Genomic DNA, 16,852 nt, shown 5'->3' with positions numbered 1-16,852 from the left:
CCTCTTATGCACGTGTGACCTAAATGGTCTACTCGGCTTACCCACCAGGAAAGGGGAGCAGTATTAACACCATCCCCTCACGACCACACGCGTGATCTCAGGCACAGACATGTACAGCTCAACCCAGTTTATCTTTACATCTTAAAGCCAGGGCTCAGCCGTTCACCTCTGCTTCGTTTCCCCAAAACAAATCTCCACTGTGGCGCCCGGAGAGAGGCTAGTGTCGCAGAGCGAAGCCAGCCTTTCTGTTGTGATGTGGCTGCGCCAACCTTGGAGAGAGATGCTGGGAGCTGGAGTCCCAGTCTGTGCAAATTTTCTCAGTGATGACCTGGCATGTAAACATACTCAAGTGAAATGACTAAAATAATTGGCTTTAATTTTTAAAAAAGGATCTAGGAAAATGACAGAGTAGCTTATTTACCTTCTCTAACAGATATTACCCCTTGGCAAGAGGTGCTTCTTTTGGCTCAACTCGTCTGAAAATAGTTCCATTTGGAACTTGCCTTAGCCAGTTACTATAACAGGGCACTGACTCAATGCTGGTTCTAGGGCAGTGATGGCGAACCTTTTGAGCTCGGCGTGTCAGCATTTTGAAAAACCCTAACTTAACTCTGGTGTCGTGTCACATATAGAAATTTTTTGATATTTGCAACCATAGTAGAACAAAGATTTATATTTTTGATATTTATTTTATATATTTAAATGCCATTTAACAAAGAAAAATCAACCAAAAAAATGAGTTCGCGTGTCACCTCTGACATGCGTGTTATAGGTTCGCCATCACTGTTCTAGGGGATGAAACAAGACATCCATGGGTATGAAGCCGCACAGCCGGTCAACAGGCTTCACCCAACTGGGTGCCACAATCACACCCCCCAGACTGACCATGAGTCAAGCCAGCTCCTCATTCCCCACCAGCCAAACACCACCGTGTCCTAAAATGTGGTTCTGGTAGAGAGGAGAGTGGAATCAAGGCCCTCATGGCAATAGCTAGGCTGGGTACCCCCGGCCCCACAGAACTGGGTGTCTGTTAAAGAGACATCTATGGCTGGAGAAACAACCTGAAACTTCAGAATCCTGACCAAAGGATGAAGCTGCTCTGTGCCACTCGCTCGGCCACCTGACCCTCCTCTCCTCCCCGCCCCAAGTGAAGTGTATCCACAACAGATGTGTGGGGTGAGATGGCTCCAAACCCCAGGTGAGTGGCTGAAAGCTGACACCGGGCTCAGAACCACCTCCATCTGTTAATCTTTCCAGCTTTAGGTTTCAGGACTGATGTATGAATAGCATAATACAAGGGTAATGTGAGCGAAGTCTGATGCTTTGTTCATTATCAAGCTATCTATGCAACGTCCGCGGAAGGCAATCTAGTGGGGTAATGTGTCTGGCCTGGTAGAAAAATAAACACCAGTCGAATCACGTCTTTGTTTAAAATTTCCCATCTAAAAAATCAATTGCAAAGCCTGAGATTCCCTGCTTTTTAATGCTACTGCAACCTCAATTTCAAACCTGCATTGTGTGTTAAAGCTATGGAATAGACAACGCCACCGCCATGGGAGAGAAAAACTGCCTGTGAGCAAGATGAACCACAGCCTTGAAAAGTAAGTGGAAAGGCATTTGAATGGACAGAACACTAAGATTTTTAAAGTTAAAATGATAGTGTATCTAGAAAATACTGTGAAAATATGTATCTCAAAATAGAACTAGGTTTAGTCAGAAGGCTCAGGAAAGCCACCACTTAAAAAGCTGACCAATAAAAAAGAGAGCTAAAATAACCTTCCCACTTTTGACTCTTCCTCACTTTTCTGCCCTTAGATTATACCGTCTGGATGTCCTAAAGCGGAATAATCTAAGAGCAGTGACAAAGTGCTGGTATTTTTCAGGATCTCTTCAAGACAGTTTCCATCTTGGTAACTTGGCTCTTCTCTCTGATCAAGGCAACTCATGGACTTTAAATGTTTTTGGTGACACGGGTTCAAAGACTTCGTCATCGTCTTCCACTCCTTCTTCTATTGGTTTCATCTTGGCCGAGGCTCGCTGGTGTGGGGATGACACATCTGTCAGAGACACAGAAAGGAAAGCCACTTAACGTGCAGCCTGTCCTGACGCTGGTGTGATGCACCGGTTTCAAACTCCAACCGGAAAACAAAACTCCCTGGGAATCCATCGCTGGTACCACGAATGGAGTTTCCCTTAACACTATATTTTCAATCCAGCATTTCAGTAAGACAACCAAATCAGGAGGTGGAACACATTCCACTGCGTGTGCTTGTGTGATGAGCTTCTCAAACATCCCAGTCCCTAGTGGGTTGCCCTAAAGTCTGTTTAGGAATCAGAATGTTCCTACATGAATATCAGACATGGTAACTGGAGTCCCTGGAAAGCTGATTTAACTCCTGATTTCCCTAAAGTATGGTTTTATTCTAAAACTATAGGCCCTCATACCATCTGTAGCACGACCTAAAAGAACAGTTCTTGCCACCAACTGTCCAGCCACGCTCTGGACTGACATGGAGATGGAGAGCGGGGGACAGTGGGGCAGGAAGAGGGTTCAAACCTGCAGGCAGAAGAGCCAGTGGAGGAAATACAGTCCTAAGTAGCAAGGCATCCCAGGGCCTTACAGGATGCCATTTAATCAAAGGAACCAAGCAATGAATGATCCATGCATCCAGCCCTCGTTCATTCACTCATTTACCAAAAGCTTATTGAGCATGTCCCATATACGGACTCCATGCCTGATGTAGAAAAAAAATATTGTCTGAAAGTAAGAGAACATATTGTAAATAGGTGCAGAGACTCCTTGAGGTGCCTCATGAGCAGCTCACGTGACATCATAAGCACAGACTCCCCTCCATACAGTTCCCACATTCAATGTCAGGATCCACTGTGTCAGGGTCCACCTGCCCGCCCACACCTGTGCACATTCTTGCTTCCCCCTAGCAGGACGGAGTGGTATTCAGCAAATGCTGAACTTGGGCTGGGTGTAAGGTTGATGATGGAAGAACAATGGGTGAAATCAGACTCTTCAAGTGTTTGCTGTACAGCAAAGGCAAGTAGCAGGATCTTATAAAGACAGGAATCAGAATGGCTATAAGAAATTTATACTGATCAGATGTTAAACCTTGGCAAGAGTCAGCAGCAGCCAGCAGGGCCGGCCAGCCCTGAGAGCAGGCTGCAGTCAGCCAGGAGGGTCAGGGACCAGCAGGGGGCCCCACGGCACAGGGGCAGGCAGCCTGCACAGTGGTCAAGACCAGAGGTTGAAGAAACAATTCCAGGGTCAAGTCCCCGCTCTGCCGCTTCCTGCTGTATGCCTTGTGCTCCATTACTGTGCCTCTCCAGGCCTCAGCTGCCCTATCTGTGGAAAGGAGATATTCACAGGACCTGCCTTCTAGGGTTGTTGGGAGGATTAAAGAAAAATGTGCTTAGCAGGGTGCTGGGCACATAGAAAATGTCACTAAATGTCATTTCTTATTGACGACAGAGTCACTGCCATACACCCAGAGAAATGCCACTACCAACAGCCACATCTTCCAACATAAAAAGGTCATCATTGTGCAGGCCCTGGCTCTGGTATAGTTTATGTGTTTGTTGTACACACACAGAAATTATTCACTTTCAAACATTTACAATCAATTAAAATACTGAGTTTCTGGAAAGACAACTACTGACCTACGGTAGAAAAGAACCCTGTATGAAAGGCCCAAGAATGAACTTCTGGCACAGAGCACAAGGGCTTTGTGTCCCTTTTTGCACAGGCGATACCAAACACAACCTCCGATTCACAGGTCGGCTCAGCTGGCAATGAGCTCTGTCTGTGTGACCTTGGGCAAATTACTTCACTTCTCTGTGCCTTGATTGCCCTATCAGCAAAATAGAAGTAATCATAATAATATTATCTGCTTCATATGGCTGTTTGGATGAATAAGTGTAAAGTTCTTACTCAAATCAGTACGTGGGATATGATAACACTTTGTAAATATTTGTAAGTCAATCAAATCAGTGAATTAATATGGTCTTTGGAGGGCAATAGCCTAAAGAATTGGGAAACTGGTTAAAGTTCATCATTGCCCATAAGGATGGCAAAGAAAGGAAATGGGACTAGTTCTTGAATAGGGGTCTGTGTTTCTCAGTCTAAACTGGCCTGAGTGCAGCACAGTTGTTTTGTGTGTGTGTGTGTGTGTGTTTTACCAGTAGCCATGGCTTCCATCATATTTCTAGCCTCAAATTATGATTGAGTCTCATGAAATATTAACTTAGGCTGAGTATTTGCAATCAGACAAAACCCTCAGAACAAACAAGATAGCATGTCTAAGAGCATTAAGCCAAATCAATAATGTAGCGCATTCAGACATAATTGTATGCTACGCATAACAGAAACACATCCAGTTCATTTTGACTGGGGAAGTGAGACCAACTGATCTCTGCTTTTTAAGCCCATCTATCAAACCAGGGGTGACACTCCACGGTATCCTGAGGCTGCTATCTACACTGAGGACAAAATGTTCCGACCCTCCCACTACCTCGCTAATCGCCGTGTTTCCCCACTGAGAGAAAGTGAAGAGAGGGCCCAAAACAAATGATCTAGTGAAAACTTTCCAAGAACTTCCAGCTTCTCTGTGAAAGAACTGATTCTGTTCCCACTGTATGTGCCTGGGAAAGAAAGGGCTGTGGTGGTTACTCCATAACATTACAGACAGTCAGGCAAGAGTCACCCACAGTCCTGGGCTGGCGTCCAGGGGTCTCCAGGGAGGGCCTCCTTCCCGTCTAGTCCACGCTCTGGCAAGCTCACTGACCCCCAAATCCAACCCATCCCTCTCTTCTTCTCCTCGTGCTTTTCTCTCCACCTGGAATGGTCTCTCCACTCCCATCCCTTCCCGCCAAATCCCTATCCATGCCTCAAGGTGGAGTTCAAACCCACCTCCTTCACTTGTGGTCTTCCCTAATTGCTTCTGTGGGGGATTCTATTCTCCTCCAAACAACCACAGCCCTTCCACATTCTGCACCACGTTGTGGTCATAAGAACGGGCACCTCTACCTTCCTGGAAAACAACATCCGAAAGGCTGTGACCACAGCCCCCCTCTCCTGCAGCCTCGCAGCGCACCCCACACATAGCCAGGTCCTTGATAACTACTTAGTACATGAAAAAAACCCTCCTCCGAAACTCGGCCTTCAGAAAGCTGATGCTGAGGACGTGGGAGAAACACAGGGCCATCACATTTCATCTCTGATGGGTCAATCCCCCCCCCCGCCCCACCACCACCACCACCACTACCACCATGGGCACAGCAGCATTCAAGCGTCAGCAGGTCTTGGGCTTACAGTAAGCCCTCACTATGAAAAGGGACTGTTATCAGCCCATATATTCTGTGTCATGTTCCAAGGGAAATCACTTTAGAATAATTGGCTGATTTGACAGGGCTTACGGCAAAGAGTACTGGCACCCGCGTAAACATCAATAAGGTACCTACAACCAAGTTTTCATCCAATCAGCCATACAAATCTCTGAGCAACTGAAGGGTTAAATCTTGGGGAAATAAAAACAAATCAGACATAGTCTCTGACTCTCTTATTTGTCAACACACTTTTCAGAGTAATTCATTCTCCTCGCATCCCTACTAATATTTCCACTTTATACCCAGAAGCGGAACCTGAACAAACTGTGAAAGCAAACAGAGTGGGGAGCTGCCCTGGGTGAATGCCTTTCTCACCTGGGAATGAACCAGGTGGAAACACATCTGGCAGGAGAAGCCAGCTGGCCCTAACAGCCCCACGAGATTGCATTCTTCTGCTACAGCTCTTTTCTCACGGAGAGCACTGAATTCGCTTTCATTTCAGGCTCCGTGGCTGGGTTAGAACCCACAAGTCCCCAGGTCCCAGTTCCCACCACTGTGCCTGTTGCTCTTTCCCCACCGGCAGATGCACCTGACGTTTTGCAACAGAAACTCGGTCTCACTGCAACTGCCAGAAGCAGCCCAGCGCCAGCTGGCTGCCTGAGCCCTTGAGAGGAGTCATGGTCACAGAGAGTGCCCACAGTCTGTACCAACTGGTCAGCCTGGGCCTCCTGCACCACCGAGGGCCAGGCAGGACATTCACCTGGCCCACAGACCCAGTGCTCTCCAACCTCAGCAGCACCCTGTGGCTCAGTGGAAGGAAAGAGCCCATCACCACGCAGCTAGAAATCATTATTTTGTCCACATCCAAACCCAATATGGAGTGTGGAGAGAGAGAGAGAGAGAGAGAGGAGATGGACGGAGGGGAGAGAGAAAGAGAGAGAGAGAGAATATTCTGCTCTAAGGGAACGATCTTACATTTCACAAGCTGAACATTATTAAATTCTTTCTACAAGTTTGGCTGCCTTTTTCATTAATTTTAGGCACTGATGCGTCATCAGACATTTGCCCAGAAGGCCTAATATCTTACCTAGATGTGAGAGCATGAGGAGGAGGGAAGAAAGTGAGCTTATCTTTCGTTAAGTGCTTTTCAAATTACTTTTGCCCCTCCAGGACACTGCTATGAGGTCATGACCTCAGCGCAATATTTTCACTTTTCATTTCTTTCAAATTCAAGAGAAGCAAATACTTCCATAGCCATACATTTTCCAGAAAACTGAGTTTTATCTTCTATTACAACCGCTTTTACAGTTGGGAGACAAAAGTGGTAAACTCTCTCCTTTGGTACTTATTATAATAAAAAGAGATAATTAGCATTATTTTGTTGCTATTAGCTATAGTCACCTTCCAATTGGCTCAGGCTGCCAAGTAACAGAGTTTATTATAAAAAGTATGTAAAGCAAATAGTATCAGGCTGAACTGCGATCCAAACTTATCTGGTATGAAATTGTTAGATACGTCAGGAGTTACTGTTGCTTGCAGGACTTTCATATGACACCAGGAAGAAAAGTAACTTCTGCCCAAAAGACTTCCACGACCCTTCCACCCATACCAATGCCCCCAGAAGGCACAGCCCACGGGGCAGAACTCACTGCGAGCAGTACACCACACTCCCCGTGGGTTCCGCTGAGAAAGGGAACTGTAGCACCAGGCAGCCATTCCAAGGGTAAGAAAGAAAAACTCAACCTCAAAAGCATGGGCTTGAGCCGATGTAGGAGGCTGAGACTTTGGAGAGCCCGGAACTGAACCTGGACACCTGCACTCGTGCTAGAGCACAGGCGTGATGACACCACGGACACCCACGGGGACTGGGATCTGAGAAGCCGTCTTTCCTCACAGACCTGTTCACACGGCAGCTGGTGTCCGATCCTAGCTGAAGGAGACAAGCTTGCTGTCAAGACTCTGAAGGGCCCGGCCAGCGTGGCTCAGTGGTTGAGCATCGATCAACCTATGAACCAGGAGGTCATAGTTCTATTCCTGGTCAGGGCACATGCCCAGGTTGCAGGCTCAACTCCCCAGTGGGGGTCATGCAGGAAGCAGCTGATCAATGATTCTCTCTCATCATTGATGTTTCTATCTCTCTCTTCCTCTGAAATCAATAAAAATTTTTTTTTTTTTAAAAAAGGCCCTGGAGAGTCTTTTGCAAAGTACAAGTCGGCCATGGGCCTCTGTGGAGGGTGGGCTCAGGCTGTGCCACCAGCCCCTTTTGTCTTCCTGAGGTCCCAAGAGAACTACAGTGCCGTATTTTTCCGTGTATAACTATGCGTGGTGTCAGGTGGGTGCTAATCTTATCCGGGGGAGCACCTCAAAAGTTATATAAATGACTAACACTATGCTGTATCCTTGAAACTAATATAATATTCAATGTCAACTATACTTGAAAAAAAGAAGAGAACCACAGGAAGCTTTTGATACATGGACCAGGAAGGTCATACGGAACCGTCAAACCCCGATGTGGAGTAATAAAAGCTTGGGTAAGAGAAACTGCCTTTCACAGACTTCTGTCCTTATTAAGCTTATTTCGACTGCAGTGTGCTTGCTTCTCATTGTCAGGCCTTAGAGCCTCGCCTAGCAGGCAAAGTACCAGACGTATTTGTTGTTCTTAAATCCAGAGTGAAGGTCACCTCTGCTCTAGGGAATAAACAAGCAACATCAAGTTGGATCTTCAGATAAATTCAGTTCCATGATATGAAGTTTGTCAAGCGCCATTTCTCTCTGCTTCAGAAAGACACTTATTAAAAAGGAGCAACACCTCTGTAAACTATTCAACGTAATGTATGATTTCCCCATCTCCTCTGTTATTTTAATGACATTTTCTTTATTCCTTTCAAGGTGTTCTTATTTTTATTATCTTTGACCATCTGGCCAACTGCTTTAGCAAGCAATTAAAGACCATACAGGGCTTTAGAATTTTAGTTATAGTATACAATTTCTGGTGAATGGGGCTGGGGAAGGATTTAATGGCTTCTTTGCTAGAAAGATTATCATCCATTTTCCTGCCTTTGACTACTTATATTAGAATTTTTTTCAATTAAAAAAAATTTTAGTGAGGTCATAAGATATTTTTGAATAAAAAATTAAGTTTGATTGAAGCTTTCTGAACAATAATGCTAAAGCGCAGGTATGGCCCTTGTACTTCACTTCTCTTCGAGGGACTCAGCACCAGCAAGGAGGTGTTCAAGTCAGGGCAAATGAGGAGGGTGGAGGAAGTCAGTGGCTCCCATGAGGAGGTTTTCTGTGGCCCAAGGTCAATTCTTGACTACTCAGAGGGACGGTCAGGGCCGTGAGCTGCATGCCACAGGGCTGAGCAGCCAAGGAATGGAGAAAGTCCTGCAGCTGCTTCCTGCCCCAAAGAAAAAGCTACAGGGCTGCAGAGACGGTGGACAAATGCAAACAGGGAAGCTGGTCCCAGATGGCAGCTGAGCAACAGACCAGAGAATCACCAGTCTGGGAGAGGGAGGAGGGGGGACTGTGAGAAAGGTCTCAAGCAAAAGGGAGCAGGCACTGAGAAAGTGAGGACGTAAGATAAGAAAATGAAAGGATAAGGAGAACGAAGGGCAACCGGAGATACCCATAAAAACAGAAAGCAGTATGAAAAGGCATGATTCAAATAGGAACCAACCACTAGGAGATTTTAGTTAAGAAGTGAAAGGGATTTCATCTAAAAGAATGATAAGAAGCTAGAAGATACTGGGGATATAGTGAATAAGGTGGCCACACAAACAAAGCAATAAAAAAAAACCTTTAGGGGAAAAAGGAGGGTCAAACTATGGAGCAAACTGTGGCATGATTTCTATGTTGTGCACAAAAGCCAAATCCATTCATACTTGACATTAGGAACCTTGGCACAGAACAAGAGTCATGACATTGAAACCAAAAAGAAAGAAATGTAGTCACAGCCAATTATTTGGTTTTGAATAAAGTATAATAACGTCAACATTTTTATTTGCTTTCAATTCTTCAGAACAACCCATAGACTAAGGAAGACCTACTTACAGTTACCAAAGAGAACAGAGCGTTAATGCCACTGAGCTGTACCCTTAAAAATGGGTAAGATGGTAAATTTTATGTTATGTGTATTTTATCACATTTTCTAAAAAACTGAAAAAAAAGAAGAGAGAACAGAATGCATATGCCATCGACCTTGATTGTTTAAAAGTTAAAGAAGAGCCCACAACAGTATGAAGGTAGAGGGGGAAAGAATAAGAAAGGGTAGTGATACTAATGCTTTCACCTTTAAAAATGCCCCAGAGCAGAAAAGAAATGGGGGTTTATTGTGTTATTTAATGTTACAAAGATAAAGAATACAACCTAGTGAGCAGAAGGGGGAAGGGAGTTAAAAGTGAGCTAAGTTAGGTTAGTGGTTAAATCAATACATAACGGCACATTATTTAACATCTGGACAAACACTGTTCCAAAGTGACAGCTCCCGGGGAGCAATTATTTGGAGGGGATCAGTTCTTTTCACTAGCGATTTTTTTTTAACGTTTGATATCTATGTGCATATATTAACTTGATAAGTTTTTAGATTTTTTTACTAAAAGATGAAAATGTATAACTATAAATTCCCTTTGTAGTCATTTTACAGATGAGAAAGTGCTGTGAGCATACAGGCCATCTAAAGGATTGGGGAGGGCGGGGTTCTGGGGGCAGACAGCACAGCCCCTGCTGGCTGGGGACCAAGGACCCAGAGGAGATCAATGTCACACTCCTCTACCCTAGAAGGGGAAAATGCAACACTTAGGGCACGAGGTGGTGGTGAAGATTAAATGAGAACATGCTGGAAAGTGGTCAGCTGCCACGGCAGTGGTTGCATATCCCCAAACAAGTTTACACTCACATATGGATGTGGGTATTTGTAAGGTAAACAGCAAAGCAAGAACTTCAACACTTCTTTGTTTCGGGGCTAGCCCAGGAGCCGTGGCCAGGCCTTTGACCTCCCTCAGCTGCGCTCCATCTCTGCAGTGGGGGTGCTGCGGGGTGGGTCTGAGGCCTGTTCCTGGCTCTTCCTCCCTGTCCCTGCGCCTGATCACATCTCCTCTCCAGCTGTCTGCATGAAAGCATGCTGTTTGTAAGTCGACAGTTGTTCGCAGGGGGAATGAAATGCAAATGGAGTTGAACAGACTATTTCATGGAACCAGTCTTGAAACTAAGAATTGGCTGTTTGCATCTTTCCAGGTAAATAAATAGATAAGAGAGCTGAGAGAAGGTCCTTATGTCACATACGTTGCTAGTGTTTGTGGACAAGAATGCTAACCGGATGCAAGCTATCCTGACTGAAAGCATACTTGGGCAACTAGGTCATATGGAATTAGTAGACGTACAAAGCACCATTTTGACATTAGTAACAAAAAAAAACTAGAAAAGGTTTTATTTGCCAGTAAGAGATATCTCTCTAAATAGTTCATAGTTGTCTTTTAAATAATCATAATTGTTAAGTATAATTCTGAAAAAAAAATAGATGGTTTAAACCTTTAAAAGACGAGTTCCATCGTCAGGAGTATACTGCCTATATTGCCTCAGGGTTAAAAACAACAAGCAAGCAGCAAGCCAAACAACAGATTATTTAACCCCAATTAACTAAAATAAACTTCTGCAACTTTAAAGGAAACACAATATGTCCCCCTGTTGCCATGACAATACCTGTGTTCATCACGTTATCAGTGACGAACTGCCAATGACAATGTGTGTGTATGTGTGTGTTACACATTACATGTGGGGAGCAAACCTCATAAGGTAGAGAAGATGACAAGGCACCCGAGAAGCACCTTGGTCCAGGAGCAGAGAGAAGCAAGCTCATATCCACACGAGGGCATTACATCCTCTCACATGTCCTGAACACCTTGTCCCTTCTGGTCTTCCTATGAACATAAGGTTAAAAAGCCTGGCCAAGGCTCCCAGGCTAGCCCATGAAACTCAAGTACCGGAAGCAAGCAAGAAGAGTTAAATTAAGTGGATTCTGAGCTACTGAATAAACGGGGAGAAACCATTTTTTTCTTGGGCTATCTGGTCACTCCACTTTCTCCCCTTTAAACGAGAATTAGATGTGGAATGCAGACTCTGTGTCATAGAGAGCAGTGATCTTGCTTCGGATTAAGCATCACACGAGGTGTAAAAACAGAGCACAACGTAAGAACTGGGCCAGCAGAAATTTCTCTGAAATGGTTCACCTAACGTTTCCCCTCACCTGTTTCTGAACGGCATTTAGTTACACTGCACATATGCTGTGTAATGCTATGAAGTGTGTGTGTAGTGTTATATCCCACACGGGGTAAGATGTTTAAATAGTGCCTTCACCAGAACCTTTGCAAGCCCCTAGATCACCTACCAGTGGACAGAAAATACAAGAAACACTGTGATCACCACCAGGAGGATGCAATCAACAAAATCCCAAAATGTAGGGAACCCTATGGCCTAGCTGCTAAAGGTGTAGTTCAGGACCGGACACATTGGCATCACGTGGTATCTGCTAACCAGGTGGAATCCCAGGCCCCACCCCTGTCTGCCCATCTGCATTAGAAGCATTAATAAGAGCTCCACTTGATTCATATGCTCCTTTATGTTTAAGAATCAATGTTCTGCCCTGGCTGGTGTGGCTCAGTTGGTGGGAGTACCGTCCTATTCACCAAAAGATCCCGGGTTCGATTCCTGGTCAGGACATACACCTAAGTGGTGGATTCAGTCCCTGGGCCTGGTCAGGGCATGTGCGGGAGGCAACTGATCGATGTTTCTCTCTCATCTCTCTCTCTCTCTCTCTCTCTCTCTCTCTCTCTCTCTCAAAATCAGTGAAAGTGTCCTCAGGTAAGGATTAAAAAAAAAAAAAGAATCAATGTTCTATAGGACAAACAAAAAACCCCAAAACAAAACAAAAATGCAGAAACACACAGAGAGAGAGACAGCCAAAGATAAAAGGGACGCTCAGAGATTAAGAGACTTTAGGGATGTATCAACCAAATGCAAATGATATGTGCTGATACTGATTTGCATTTTAATGTTTAGCTCTACTACTTTATTTGAGTTAATGACTAACTGGAATGTAAAAGTTGTTTAATTAGGAAAAATATATGAAATACATCTAATTTTTAGAGAGTAGCATTGCTTGTAATTCTGTGAGCACATGCGAGGCAAAGTGAAAGCTAACCAAAAGCTAAAAGTCTGAAGAATACAAATGGTTAATTTCAAATGTTCCTATTAGAACCTTCATACAAAGAATATGAGGAAAATTTCAGTGAAATGGAAATTAACCAGTCCAGGAACACCTATTTGCAGCACTGTGTGGTTATAATGAAGGGTGGGAGGGTGGGAGGTTTCTCCAATGAAGCAGGCCGCAGGGGAAGCCGTGGCTCTGGGCAAGCGCTACCTTCTCCTGAGAGTAGGGGACTCGCCTGCCGAGGGGTGAACAATAGCAGCTGCTGTGCCTCCTGCAGAGCTGGCAGGTTCAAATGCAAGAACGGGGTGAAAGTGACCTCTAAACTATAAAGGACTAGTCAAATGGTATATGCATTTTTCTTTTCTTCTTAATACACAGAGGCAATATGTTCTAACAGCATGGGCTTTTGGAATCAGACAGGATACCTAGGTTTGCAATCCAGACCTCCCCCTCGCCCCCAATGAGGCGAATAAACATCTCATAGTTCCCATTTCCTCACCTGTAAAGTGAAACAATACTCACTGTGATAGATTGTGTTATTGTCAAAATGCCTGCTTTCCCTCCCTCACGCAGGAGGATTCAAGATCCATTCACTAATGGTGGTTCTGGCCAAATGACATCTCTGGTCCAGAGAACATGAGCGGAAGTGGCGGAGCTGTAAGAGCCATGACATGATTCTGCCACACTGTCTTCCCTCTGCCAGGAGTGGCAGTGACCCAAACAGTGACTGCTCCTTCCACATCCCAGGGTGAGTTGGACACGGGCCTGGAGCAGCACTCAATGTGCACGTGAGCAAGAAAGCAGCCTCTTCCTCACAGAGAGTTGGGGACTGCCTGTTAGTGCCTCATCATCTAGCACAAACTAACCTGCCCCCCTCCGTGCAGGAGTCCAGTGCCTAGTCCATGTGGTGATGTTCAGAGAGTACCTGGAAAATACTAGCTGCTACTGTCAGTTCCCTTCTCTCCATCAGCATTTTGAGAGCAGCTGCCAGGCTGTTCACTTGCACATCAGAAACTCGAATAATAAGAGCTTAGTCACTCGTTTTAGGGACCTACCCTTTACTAAGACCTCACACATGCTCAAAATGTGATAGATTTTGTTATTTCAGCCCAACGGTCCTAGGAGATTGATTCTGCATTCTGTTTTACAAGGAATGTAATTTGTAATGGAAAAGTAGGAGGCATATTGATGGGACTGGCAAAGGAAAAACAACAGCCTTCGGTACTTATGAGCTAACATGTAAGAGAAACAGGAACTAACCAGTTTCTAATGAATTATATGATAGAATTAGTAATTCATAATTTGTGTCAGTGTTGTGCTCAAGCCCTGATGTCTTTCATTAAAACTGCAGGAGGGAAGCCAAGAGATTCAGAACGAGGACTGGTCAAAGGGAGCAGGCATGAACGAGGATGTGCTGTGTAATTCACACACACACTCAACAATATGCATGCATAGGTAGCTAGACGCGTTGGTATCAATATGTGAGATCTTGCATAATAAATCTGAGGCTAAATAATTAAATAAGCAACGTAAGCAGGTTGCACACATTTCTTTCTTTCTTTTTTTTGTACAGCAAAGTACTAAAGTCTAGTGAGACAAGGGAACAAGGAAATGAGAAGTGAAAATGTGACCCTGCCCTGAAGGGCAGCGCACGTCTTCACAGACACTGAAGCCCGAGATAGCCGCTCAGGAGTGGCTGGATTACACTCCCGGTTTACTGTAGGGAAGAGGGAAGGAAACGGAGCAGGAGTTGTGACCAGATATGACAGTTCATGTCGGATGAGAAAGGTCATGTGACTTCCCACAAGGCACACAGCTAATAATTATTAGAGCAAAAGCCAGGTTTGTATGCACATATGTGATCCATCCACTGAGCACCAGAAAACAGGTTTCCAGAGGCGAGTACAATACAGATGTTAATCTTGAAAACATGTTTTAATTCTATTTAAACAACATACTGTACAGAAGCTTTTTTCCCCCTAAAATGTTTTTATCCCCAAAATATTTAAATTATACAATAAAATACTACAGAAAAACAAAACTGATTGATTTTAAGACAACAAATGCTCATGCTATATACCACTGGTTCTCAGTGCTTTGTAAGCAAGACTGTGGAACTAAACAAAACTAAGAACTACAAAAACAAGCTATTCTACAGGAAAAATAATCCACATACAATATTTAACTATAATTCCCTTTCTGCTGATCTTTCATAGTAATTAATCCCTACACATATAACTAAGATGGGTCCATTTGAAAACACTTCTTTTTTTTAAAATATATTTTATTGATTTTTTACAGAGAGGAAGGGAGAGGGATAGAGAGTTAGAAACATCGATGAGAGAGAAACATCGACCAGCTGCCTCCTGCACACTCCCTACTGGGGATGTGCACGCAACCTAGGTACATGCCCTTGACTGGAATCGAACCTGGGACCCTTCAGTCCACAGGCCGACGCTCTATCCACCCAGCCAAACCAGTCAGGGCTGAAAACACTTCTTGAGCACCGAACTGTTTCAGTACATTTGACATGCTAGTAGACTGCAGGCTTTGGTTAACCTCAGTTACTTTCAAAAAGTAACTTTAGAATAAAATACAATCATTTCCAATTTCTCATTTGCGTTGCTCCTGAAATCTCCTTTAGGTACACAAAGTATTTCTATGCCTAGACTTTGCTTTGGAGGCTTGCACCAATTATATGGGCTTGCCAATCCTTTGTCAGTGGAAAGTATAGTTAAAATCTTTAATCCAATTTATCCAAAGCATCCAGTTACTCATTTACACAGACACTTAGGATTGCTGAATGTTTATCTATATTTACCTGAAAGTTACTCTGGATTAACATACATTTGGAAATAGTAATAGTTTTTAGTTTATGCAGCGGGAGACTTTGTCTTTTTGCTATTTCTCATGAATTTGTTCAAAGTTCTTTTACTACCACTCTTGGAATAATGCGTAAAATAATTTTAAGCATTTAATTCTTAAAATAATCTAGCTTCTCTCATTTTACTTACTAATCTTCAATATCTGTGTCATCAGTTGTACTTAAAATGTCTTAAAACCGTCTAAACTATGGAGAGATCTTGCAAAACGTACTGCTTGGTGGTGTGTGAATGAGTAACTCACAGGGGTGTTGAGTGGCCTCCTTCATTTCAGGGATATTCCATTACCTGGTCTCACACTGAGATAACCAGCCAGCAGTAAAACACCCAGGAGTTGCTTGCTACTGTTTTTAACACATGGCTGGATCTAAGCTTTCACCAGGACTAAAATCATGAAAACAACAAAGCCGAATACCCAGCAAACCATAAGGACCCTTTCCCATTATTCCAGTGAACCAATATTTAAAAAAGTAGGTGACAAAAGCAGTGAACACGTTCTGAAACAGAAATAAGAGATCTAAAGTTGGATTTTGGCTGATATTATTAAAATAATCAGAAAAGATCTGATTATTTTTAACGATGCCTTTAGGTTGCCAAAGAGTTACTGGCAAAGTTATTTTTCTGGTCAAAGTTGTCATTTGTCTATTTCCAGTGCCATCCGTCAGAATCCCGACATGTATCAGTTTTGGGCTAACTTACGGAGAGAGGACACGCTGGGGGTGCCCCGGAGGAACTGGTGTAAGCCGTCCTCGCTGTCACTGGAGCTGGCGATGCTGTTCCTCATTTCCAGCATGGAGATCTGTGTGCAGAGGCTGAGCTGGTGCTCCAACTTTTTGGCCTTCTGAAAGCAAAGTTTCAAGATTTCTGACATCTATGGGACTTAGACAGTATTCCCTATCAGTGCATTTACTTTTCCTTGGGAAAAAGTCTACCTGGTACAAAGTAAGTGCCCAATAAATGTCAGCTATAATTTTTATTTTCGGGATATTACTATAGATAAAACATTTACTATACTCATTAGTCTATTTATTAATCTTAAATAATAGTAAGCACCAACCTAATTTGATAAACAGCCTAGACAAGATGACTTAAGGGAGCACACGCCTATACTCATAGTCCCCGGAGAACAACAGTACTTATCACAGAAACGATGTTTTCCAAGTTCTCTTCTGTGATCATTTTAATATCCTTCTAAGTAAACATGGGGAAACGAAGATCAAATTGCAAAAGATCTATATAGCTCTGAAATCCCGAACTAAATTGCTACAGGCCTCCACCCTGTACCTCTCTAGCCACGTGTGGGCTTCCAGGGAAGGAGGCTGACCAGGAGGATGTGCAGGACTGGAAGACCCCAGGGTTAAAATGCCAACATCCTGCTCGCTGGGGTTCATCAGCATTGCTTTGTCTGCAACCTCTCCACTGCCCTGCC

General features: G+C 44.0%; 1 protein-coding gene across 2 annotated transcripts in view; it reads right to left on the bottom strand.

Moving 5' to 3' along the window:
- Positions 1–736: 736 nt before the first annotated feature.
- The window catches only part of BVES (blood vessel epicardial substance), a 34,658-nt gene continuing 18,542 nt past the window's right edge, over positions 737–16,852 (bottom strand). The window contains exons 7-8 of one of the 2 annotated variants that reach the window (XM_014531392.1): positions 16,123–16,261; positions 737–2,057 (exon numbers count right to left, since the gene is read on the bottom strand). In XM_014531392.1, the coding sequence (XP_014386878.1) occupies positions 1,933–2,057; positions 16,123–16,261 (264 nt within the window). In that variant the 3' untranslated portion in view covers positions 737–1,932. Of the gene's footprint in view, positions 2,058–16,122; positions 16,265–16,852 lie in introns of both variants that reach the window. The other variant, XM_005883797.2, reaches the window with a different exon arrangement.

The sequence above is a fragment of the Myotis brandtii genome, unplaced genomic scaffold (genome assembly GCF_000412655.1).
Source record: "Myotis brandtii unplaced genomic scaffold, ASM41265v1 scaffold8, whole genome shotgun sequence".
In the NCBI taxonomy this organism is placed as follows: Eukaryota; Metazoa; Chordata; class Mammalia; order Chiroptera; family Vespertilionidae; genus Myotis; species Myotis brandtii.
The sequence above is the reverse complement of the archived record's forward strand: the minus strand, read 5'-3'. Positions and strand labels throughout refer to the sequence as shown.